The 11,813-nt window shown below is 28.5% G+C and overlaps 1 protein-coding gene across 1 annotated transcript in view; it reads right to left on the bottom strand.

The window, feature by feature from the left end:
* Positions 1-8,960: 8,960 nt before the first annotated feature.
* LOC149196952 (S-type anion channel SLAH1-like) overlaps positions 8,961-11,813 on the bottom strand; it is a 107,708-nt gene continuing 104,855 nt past the window's right edge. Inside the window, exons 3-5 of the mRNA XM_089408507.1 lie at positions 9,959-10,744; positions 9,312-9,343; positions 8,961-9,219 (exon numbers count right to left, since the gene is read on the bottom strand). Of these exons, the coding sequence (XP_089264633.1) occupies positions 8,961-9,219; positions 9,312-9,343; positions 9,959-10,744 (1,077 nt within the window). The remainder of the gene's footprint in view (positions 9,220-9,311; positions 9,344-9,958; positions 10,745-11,813) is intronic.

Below are 11,813 nucleotides of genomic sequence, written 5' to 3'. Positions count from 1 at the left end.
AGCTATCAAAGCCTACTGGCTTTGACTCACCAGCCCTGGAGCTCTGATACTATGTTAAAAACTAAAGAATCAATTTTATTGATAAATTGGACAGCTCATAGGTGAGGAGCTCCACCTAGAGATTGCCTCTGGCAGAATGTTCTATCTCAATCATCTTACAATAAAAAATATATATAGTTTTCACACAAGTAGAGAAGCTAGAACAACTATGTAAAAAGTAGGAACTAATTCCTAATCTAAAGCTCTAGTGAACTGAATCTCTCTTGATCTACATATTCTCCATTATCTTCAATAATGACTATAATATCGTAGCGTATGATGGAAAAGGGATTTTGTAAATGATTTGATTCGATACATGTTATCTATTTTTTTTCCAAGTTTTTAGGTTTATTTGGGTATAATCTTTATTTTGTATATGATTTGATTAGATACATGTAATGTTTTTTTTTTTTTGTTTTTTTATAAGTTTGTTTGTGTTTTTGGGTATAATCTTTCCTGCACATATTTTTTTATAAGGCTTTTAAATCATATGTTTTGATTTCTGTGTCTATACTAAGAATAATAAGTTTATCTTTGGATAGACGGGAAGTTTTGTGCAATTTAAAAGTTTTTTTTCTCTTTTGATTATTATTAATTATGAAAGGAGATATTTTTAAGGAGATGACTTTTTTTTATGATTCAAAATTTCATTTTGTTATTTGAATGGTGTTTTTTCTTAGATTTTTGAAGAAACCTTTTCAAGAAAAATTTGTTGGGTGTGATGGATCTTATTTATTTGTAACTTGGGTTTTTAATCACTTGTTGAGATCTTATCTATTTTGGATTTGATCATGTAACACAACACTTTGGTATCTCAAGACACCACATAAGTTTCCTACTCTTAAATAGTCATAATTAGAAAACAATGAAAAAGAAAGAAAGATATGTGAGATACTTGCATCAAATACCTCATAGAACCATTCAATGGAGTATTGTCCTCCATCAACTTCCTATGGGGATAAAATTGATAATACTAATAAAACAAGATTAAAGGATTATAAAACTTTTTACCTTTTAAATCAAAGAACATTGTAGAAAAAAAATAACAAAACAACTTTTTATGGTTAGTTTTACCAAAAAAAAATGATTAAACAAATTTATGTGGTTAACTAGTCAAGTCTAAATCAACTATATATGTAAAGCTTCTAAGTAAAGACGTGTGAAATAGAAATCAAATATACCTACCATCCATTGATTTCTTATAGCTAGAATTTATGAAAAACAAAGGCAAAATGAATATGAACAAGCTACACATTAAAATATTCCAAAAAACAAACCTAAACTCATCTGACGAAAATCTACACATTAAAATATTCCAAAAAAACAAACCTAAACTCATCTGAGGAAAATCTTGGTAATATAGAAATGAATTAGAAAAAAATATTTAGATTTATGGATGGATAATAATATCATAAAGAGACATCTGTTTAAATTTATAATCTACTCAAAAATTTAATTGATACTATCACTTTCTCTTAATTTTAAGAAAAAATAAAATAAAATTTCACATATTTTTATGTATATGACGACAACTTATATTTTTGGTAATTTCATCACCCTATTCCAGCCAGTGAAATAAGAAAGATTGATTACATAGTTGGAACTTGGCATATAAAAATCTTAAAGGTGACCATGTCTTTTATAACCCCTACACGAAGCAAGACAATGAAACTTTATGATAATACAATCAATTTTTTAGAAGTATACCAACCTTCATGTTTCCAAACTGTGGAAAGTCATTGAATAATTTAGGCTATCATAATATCAAGTACAAAGTTAAATTTATCCATTATAAATTCTATCCAATTACTTATGGGTGAAAATAAAATTTTTCTTTTAAGGGACGTCCAAATTAGGCTCGCTCATTTACTAGTGTAATATTCAATTACGGCCATGTTTAAAAATAGTAATTTCTTAATTATATGGTTCACTTAATCTAATGGCTAAAAATAAAGATTACCCAAAGTAATTTAGGGGATGATGAGTTAGACCGTTTTCATTACTATCTCTGAAGCTCGTAAAACTACATCTACGGAAGAAGGATGTTTGTGGAAAAAAAAGTCTTAGAAATTCCTTGAGAGAGTAGAATTACCTAGCTAGAGTACGAGTTGAATCAACACTATTAATAATAAAAATAAACCAATTTTAATAATATATTTTCTTTTGATATAGAGGAACATTGCAACTATGAAGAGACAGTAATGAATATTCTCTAAATTAGTAATCATAGATTGACTATGTCCCTAGTACCAAGGTAATACAATTCCAAATGATTTGAGATGTCAAATATAGATATATGTTGTTTCTAATATTTCTCCAGAAATATTAGAGAAAACATATTGTGAGGGTAAGGAAAAGGCGAAATATTAGAGAAAACATACATGCATGATGGCAACAATGAGGGTAAGGGTGAAGGAAATATTAGACAAAACATATTGTCATTTCTCTCATATTTCACCCTACTCAGGAAAACTCATGTTAGACAAAAAAACAGATTAAGTTACATGACCCTAGTCTATGTATATGTTTATCCATTGGAAAAATAATAAATTAAATTGAAAAAAAAAATAGAATTCATAAAGGTGATGCCATCTTCGTAACATTTGAAAAAATTGAACTTATTAAAAATGTTAATAATAGTAAAAATAAAATTTTAAGCTAAAATAAACTAAAGATGGGTATATTCATAAATATAAACTAAATTAATGTAGATTTATTTTAGCATTGCATGTTTAAACATTGCTAAATTTATGTTTGATTGTTTGTTTTATATATATAATCTCATTAGGATAAATAAATTTAGATTGAATATCTACAATAATCAAATTACTAAATTATTTTTATAATACTTGGCATAGATTTATTTTAATTTTAGATACACTCAGCTTCCAAAAAAAATCACATTTCTAGAAATGTAAATCTTTTTCGAATTCTCAAACTCGAGTAAACTTTTGCACCTTGAAATATTTAACTTGACACTTGATAAATGTAGAGTGTATATATATATATATATACACACACACACACACACCATAGTAATTGTGCAAAGAGACATTCCACATCCTAGTATGGGGAAATGTTGTAATGGAAGGATAGGTCAATGGTCCTAATAAAACATTAATTCTAAAAATATTAATAGTATAATATAATATTGACTCAATGAAAAACTATAAAAAAGTAAAAGCTAATAAAATTAATAATAAACATAATAGGTTTATTGAATTTAATTTTTTATATTGTATTTCTTTTAATTACTAAAATAAAATAAAAAAAATATTGAAATACTCATAATATACATGTTACATAAGAAAAAATTTAAATAATCATAATTCCAACCATAATATTCTAGAAATTCATGTTTAAATTTAATTAATAAATCTATAATTAGATAATATAATATAAAGAGTCTTATTAATTTTTGAGTTTAGGTTTCTGTGATTTATAATGTTTTGATGAAATTCTTTTGGATTAATCGCAAAGAGAATTTTCTATATTAAGAAATTTCATATTTCTCCTTGTTTAATAGATTAAGGCCTAATCTCAAGGGTGTCTAACATAATTGACTCTATGACCACCTGAGGAGCCAGATATTGATCTAACTCATGAGACTAAATAGAATTCATTTTATTTTTACCATTTATATCTTTTATATTCCAAAATTCTATATATAAAATCACTTTTATTACAAGTTGTATGCTTACTAATTACATTTAATTTTTTTTTATTATACATTATTATTATTTATTTTTACTTTAATTTTTATTCAAAATTTGTTTGTCACTAAAAACAAAATTACAATATAATATATTGAATTGAATAACATTGTTTATTGCTCATAAAGTTGTGAAGCAAATTACCTGATTCCACGGAACAAATTGATGCGAACAACCTTTACAATGACGTATACACAACAACATTGATGACGTATATACAATGCCATCAATGCAGACAAGACTAAACTATTGAACGATTCCTGACAGCTCTGCAGATGTTTCGAGTATTATAATTCTGTTTGCAGAAGCGAGGTAAACTAGCCCCGGTAGCCAGAGTGGATAAAATTAAAATAAAAAACATCGAGAAGATGATTTATATTAATTAATTTTTGTGAATATCAATTTTATATATTTGTTTATAATTGTTTATAAAAGAAAATAATTAAAATTTTACAATTAAATTTTTATTTAATTTTATATATTCTATTTAACATTCAAAAATACATTCAAATTCTTGTTGCAATGGGATAGGTGTTTAAAGTAGTTTGGTGCTTATAAATATTTTTAATAGTAGGTTGATGCTTAGAAATAAGTAATGTAAAAAGAAGTTTTGTGGTTTATTTCTAAAAAGATTTCCACATATATCTTGTGTTTTTTGTTTTGCATATGAGATTGTTTTCTTATGGTTCATGAATGTTTAAATAAGTAAAGATTGTGTTGTAATAATTCACTCTCCTCTTCATATAAGTTCATTCTCAACAAATATTAGATGATTATTATTATTAGTATTATTATAGTGTCCAAAGGGTGGTTAAACAAAAAGTAAAAGTGGATGCAACGGTTAAAAGTTAAAAGAATTTCACCATTGAATAAATGTCAATTCTCTTGAGAGTGTAGCCTTAAAACCATAAGAATACTTTAAATCAATAATTGAACCGGTAATTAGATAAAAACAAATTATATTAAAAATAAACTTGGTGACACAACCTATGATTGCATGAAATATTTATATTTAAAATAAAATATATGAATCTTAAACAAATCCTTGAATCTTTAAAAATAATATTATATAACTTGCACACTTAAATTATTAATTTATACATGATAGAAATGTATGGGAAATTCACATGATTTATATGTAGACATTTTTCGAGTAAGTGTGTTAGACCAATATGATAGTAAAGTTTAATTTTTTTAAATTTATTTCTAACATGTTTCCTAAGAATTAGAAAAGTGTTGTACTAAGTAGACTAATATAATATTAAAGTTTAATTATTTTAAATTTATTTCTAACATGTTTCCTAAGTATATAAAAATGTTTTACTAACATCTAATAAATTATTTTTAGTCTCTACTTCTGTCCAAGACTATACTTTTGTGTCGTCAAATAACATTGATTTCAATTACTAATTTTTATATCTTTATTAATTAAATTTAAATATAAAATATTAAAATATCATGTTTACCAATATAAATATTATTATTTTAATTTCTATAATAAAATAACAGTTTATTTTATTTTTACTATTTATATGATATATATTCTAAAATTCTATATATAAAATATTTTTATTGTTAATTGTATATTTATTACTTACCTTTAAAATTTTTATTATTTAATTTTACAGATAATATTAAAAACAAAATTAGTATATAGTATATTACTTGAATAAATTTGTAATTTAATTATTTTAATTTACATCGCAGATAATTATAATTCCTTATAATATTTTAGAGGATAATTTTTCTTTGGAAGATTTTCCCATTTTCCCATATAAAATATGTAATAGATGTGAAATTAAACCTATAGGAAAGACTTCACCAGAGAAATCAAGAACTTTTCAGGCCATATATTTTATTGCCATTGTTAGATGTTTTGGAGTGTTGTGCGTCTTTGGATCACATTCTTTTTCAGGATTTCCCATTTGGCAGTCTGTGGGATGACCATCTAGATATTTGATGGGACCCCTTGTTTTTGGTCGGCTTCTATGCCTTCTTCTTTTGAGGTTTTGTTTTCTTGTATGCCCTATTGGGTTTAGCTTGAGGTTTTGTTTTCTTGTATGCCCTTTTGGGTTTAGCTTATTTTTTTCCCATTTGGCACTCTGCGGGAAGACCATCTAGATATTTGATGGGACCCCTTATTTTTGGTCGGTTTTTATGTCTTGGTGTGAGGTTCCGTTTTCTTATATGCCCTATTGGGTTTAGCCATTTTTTTTTTTTTTTTATCGCATTGTAGTCTTTGAATTTTTATTTGATTTGTGTATTGGTGGCTGGTAACAGTTAGGCGGTAGTTGGGGCGTCTAGGTTGGAATATTTTTCAAGGGATGTAGGATTTATTTTTGGCATTTATATGGTACATTATGAGTTTTGTAATTTGTTTATTATTAATGGAATATTTTTTTTTTATTGTGGTATATTTTTCACTCATATTTAAGTATAATTTGGTAGAGATTTATTAGAATAATAAGTTTGAGTCACGAATTCTCCACAATCCAAGTGTCCCAAAAATTATGCAATTAAAAAACCAATTGACAAAAAAAAAAAAAAAAAAAAAAAATTGGATCACATTTTTTCAACAAATTCAAGCCAAATTAAATAAAAAGGTTTTACACCTTAAATGTCTGATCTTGATAAGCAACTGAAGCTTCTTAAGGATTTATGCTCTACCATGGGTATGACTGTTAACATTGACAAAACAAAAGTTATGATTATCAAATAAAAGAAGGACAGTTACGCTAATTTTATGTATGACAATAATAATTTGGAGAAAGTGTATTCTTACAAGTACCTAGGAATTGATATTCATCACAAGCTCAATTAGAACCGTAGCATTGAGAAAAGGATTAATGGGGGGTGGAAAGCTTATTTTGGTCTTGAAAATAATTGTAAAACAACAAAGCTCTTAATGTGGGATAAAAAGAAGTTCCTCTTTGAAACTTTAGTCACTTCCTCTTATCTTATATGCCTGTGAGGTTTGGGGTTGCAGCATCTCCAGAGAATCACGGAGAAAGATTGAGCAAATCCATAAGCATTTTATAACTTATAACATGAAAATTAAAAGTAATACACCCTATCCTATTCTCCTTATTGAAGCAGTTCTTTCCCCTATTGAGAGCCTAGCTATGATTAGGTTTCTGTTGTACAAGCAAAAACTCAATAACATAGACGATCATAGACTTCCTAAGTTAGTTTTAAATTCCAGCCAAAACCACTTAAGGCTCAATTGGGGGTGGCATAAAGACACAAGGGCTTGGTTAAACTATTGGGAGATCAACGAGAATGATGCATTACAAAACATAAATAACATTAAAGATATTGTTACTTCTAAGTACAAAAAAAAATGTGGTGTGAGAAAGATTTAGCTGCTAAAAGAAAATTAAGTTATTATAAGAAGGTCATCAACCCTACCCTAGAAGATCAAAAGTATCTCTGTATTTTAACTAGCTCAAAGAAGAAAATTAATATAGGAAAGATTAGAACAAATTCTCATGAGCTCCATAGTGACGTTGGGAAGTTCTTAAAACGCCATGGATGGAAAGGATCTGCCATATATGTGAGAATAGGAACATCGAGGATGAAAACCACTTCCTCTTAGAGTGTCCCTCGTACAACCACATTAGATCTCAATTTCACTATCTTTGTTACAATACTAACCTTCCTAGCCTTTTACAATGTCAAAATTATAGTGAGCTCGGGAGGCTTCTCTCCAAGATTTTTGTGCATAGGAATACAATCTTATATCAAAAAATTAAAAATTAAAAATTAAAATATATATATATATATATTAAAAATTATTAAGAAATTAATAAATAATTGTCAATAAATAAATTTAAAAATAAATGTACATAATCAATCACTAATTTAAACCAATAAACACATTATAATTAAAATAAATAAATTATAAAAATAAATAAATAAATTATAAAATAATAATAATAAATAAATAAAATCTATCAACCAGAGAATCATTCAATAAGTTGACAATAAAAGAAGACATCAAATAATTTCCCATTTAACTATTAATAGCTCCAAGATTTCACGCTCTTTCTTCTCAAAAGACAAATGACATTGCCCTGATGATGGACTCACTAAGTTAGTCCAAAATGTTGGGTTCTTAAATAGTTCACAGATTTTTTCCAAAAAATTTTAACTAGCTCAAAGAAGAAAATTAATATAGCAAAGATTAGAACGAATTCTCATGAGTTCCATAGTGAAACAGGTTGTTCCACAGTTCCTAAAACACCATGCATTGAAAGGATGTGCCATATATGTGAGAATAGGAACATCTAGGATGAAAACCACTTCCTCTTAGAGTGCCCCTTGTACAACCACATTAGATCTCAGTTTCACAATCTTTGTTACAATACTGACCTTCCTAGCCTTTTATAATGTCAAAATTATAGTGAGCTCAAGAGGTTTCTCTCCAAGCTTTTTGTACATAAGAATACAATCTTAAATCAAAACATTAAAAATTAAAAATTAATATATATATATATATATATATATATTATTAAGAAATTAATAAATAATTGTAAATAAATAAATTTAAAAACATGTGTACATAATCAATCACTAATTTAAACAAATAAACAAATTATAATTAGAAAAATAAAAATAAAATTATAAAATAAAATAATAATAATAATAATAAATAAATAAAATCTATCAACTAGTTAGTCATTTAGTAAGTTGACAATAAAAGAAGACATCAAATAATTTCTCATTTAACTATTAATAGATCCATGATTTCACACTCTCTCTTCTCAAAAGACAAATCACATTGCCCTGATGATGGACTCACTAAATTGGTCCCAAACGTTGGTTTCTTAATTAAATCAAAATAAATAATTTGTTTCTTTAGGTCGGATAGACCAATGTTTCGTCTCAGAGGACGTTAACCATCATCATCATCATATATATTATTGTTAATAACACATAGATTAATATTTACTAAACACAAAATAATCAGAGATTGTAAATTCTAAACGAAATCTAAAAATATCAAAAAAAAGAAAAAGAAAGAAAGAATTAAACAATTAACCTCGCTATTTTCTATTAAATTACAAAATATTCCCAAAATTGAATTACAAAATATAGAATTTACTTAAAGATGCCCAATACAAAATTCTTTTTATAACCTTAAATGACAACAGTCGGGAAAAAGCATATCTATTACACTAATGCTCATTGCATACAGAAATCAATCTTTCAACTTCTCGGGTTACCCTTCCCACGATTAATCCGTTTGTGCTGTCTTCGATCGAAATCAGGAAACATTCTATTGCTAAATAATGCCAAAGGAATAATGGTCAGCGCTATGAGACATAGAAAGGTAACCGTAGAAATTACGCTAAAAATGGCTGCAATAACCTTTGCAAACGGAGATGCCACTTCATCTGCATACTTGATTGTCGCTATGGCAATTGCATTGCTAGGGTATGCGCACGCCCACCAAGCAACAGAGAATCTGCATCCACGGTCGCCACCAGTTGTCATAAACAATTTTAATTTTTCACATGATTTGATTGAACAAGTAGAAAACAAAGGTGTGAGGCCAACCTGATTCCACGGAACAAATTGATGCGAACAACCTGCACAATGACGTATATACAATAAGATTGATGATATATATACAATGCGATCAAAATGCAGAATACCAAATATGTTAAAATACAATCATTAAAGGAATACATAGGTTCTTCCGAATCTTTGAAATTTTGAATTCTAAATTCATTTAATGCTTTAGGATAAAGGTATTTTTTTGGAAGTGTATTTTTTTGAGGAAGTGTCTTAAAGTACAGTTTGAGTGGGTTTAATGGTTAGAGTATGTGTTTCTTTCTAAGAAGTCACATGTTCAAAATTAGCGCATGTAGAGTATGTATGCCTTAGTAAACTGAACTAATATGTATGTCTTAGTAAACTCAACTCTAAGCGATATTACTTGTTGGAATCACTATTGTCATTACACCAAAATCCGCAAGTGTTAATAAACAGAGAGTGTTAACCTTCCACACTGCCATTAAAGAAAACCAACATTTATGTTACCAATCATATTCAAGGTGATTGACAAAATTCAATCTTGACAAAATTTAATCATAAATTAAATGTTTTAGATTCAATTCAAACCGTTATTATGGGGATTCTTGAACACCCTTATATGGAGTTGAATGTGGGTCATGTTAAAATAGGTCATTTTAGTCACTTACCAGGGCCATGAATAGAAAAAGTGCGAGGAAATATGTCATTTTAGACATGTAATCGAATTTTCCCGAGATAGTTTCCCAGGACACGCTGGCTGTGCTCGGAGCAGCGACGAACAAGAAAAACACTGGATGAAGTTGTTTTGGAAGCGAAGCATTTGATGGTAGCCTCTGATAAAGAGTGATAAACAGTACAATATAGTGTGCCATCCCTACAGAAAATAAGAAAGTGGCAACTTCTCCCCATCCTGTTGCAGCTGCCAGCATTGCTCCCACAAAATTCCCAACAATTGAAATATGTGTGGCTGAATTTGCAACTCTGGATAACAACCGTGTTTTTCCTCCCATGAACCACTGGCCGTATATTTTGATCTCCAACATGAGCACAGGAATCATGAAGAGAAAGAATAATGAAGGGTGTATGCTTGTGGCCACGGAGCGAGGTACCCCTAATGCTAACAGCATGCAGGATATCCAGGGGATGAAGAAGTAGTTAACTCGTACTCTGTCCATGAATTCTTCTTTAACAGCCTTCAAATACGATATGCACTTGAAGCTGTAAATTACAGTGATTATAACCAGAACAATGAGGGACAGAAACCAGAATGCTACTACGAGAAGCTGCACTGATATGTGATCCAGATAGAAGAAAGATGTGACGTGCATTGTTTGCCACAACCAGGCCAGGCTGCTGAACCCCAGGCTGATCCGAAAATGTCCCGCATGGAATCGTAAAAGGAAAGGAGATGGTAATTCATTGTTTGTACAAGCCAACGATTCAAGTCCCCGTTCCTGGAAACATGGTACCATGAACACCATTCAACTCTCATTTTCAAACATGGTTAGATTCAGATTAGGAAAAGAATTAGTATTTTCTTAGATAAATCTGAACACCATTCAGCTCTCATTTTCAAGCATGGTTAGATTCGGCAAATGAAAAAAGTGACTATTTTGCGAGAAATCTGAATCTTCTATGTTTAATTATTATTATCATAATGTAGCGATCAAAATAGGGCATCCTTATGTTTAATTATTATTATTAGCATGATGTAGCGATCAAAATAGGGCATTTTTATGTGGATGGCTGATTCTCCTAATATTCAGAAATCTGATGGACATGGGTCCGGTTATTTTAGACATGTAATCGAATTATTTCATATAATTTCATACTAAAATATTTTATACATATTCAAAAGAAATTAAATACCACCATCCATCAAATAATTAAATTTAAAATATAGACACTCTATTCCAAAATGTGAGCTCTAAATGGTATATGAATACGATCTCATTCTCTGCATCAGAATGCTAGAGTATAGACAGCTTATGCAGGGATTAGGAGAGAAATGAGATCGAAGATATCTCTCCTAATATTCAGAAATCTGATAGAACATGGGTGCGGTCATTTTAAACATGTAATCGAATTATTTCATATAATTTCATACTAAAATATTTCATATATATTCAAAAGAAATTAAATACTACCATCCACTAAATAATTAAATTTAAAATATAAACACTCTATTCCAAAATGTGAGCTCTAAATGGTATATGAATACGATCTCATTTTCTGCATCAGAATGCTAGAGTATAGACAGCTTATGCAGGGATTAGGAGAGAAATGAGATCGAAGATGTCTGACGAAGTATAATTAGAAATCCCCGTTACCAAAAATGGACTATTCTCTTAACGATATGGAGGCATAAATTTTTAGGCAGAGTTTCTAATATTTAAAAGATATTAATACGGTTTCTTCACGTTGGATTTTCACATTTATTTTGTTGGGAATCGTTACTCTAAAATCGGTTTCTTCAGGTTGGATTTTCACATTGATTTTGTTGGGAATCGATTATCGTTATTC

This window comes from Pinus tabuliformis, chromosome 2_2 (genome assembly GCF_031772625.1).
Source record: "Pinus tabuliformis cultivar Carrire ecotype Pingquan chromosome 2_2, CPIR1, whole genome shotgun sequence".
Lineage (NCBI taxonomy): Eukaryota > Viridiplantae > Streptophyta > Pinopsida > Pinales > Pinaceae > Pinus > Pinus tabuliformis.
The sequence above is the reverse complement of the archived record's forward strand: the minus strand, read 5'-3'. Positions and strand labels throughout refer to the sequence as shown.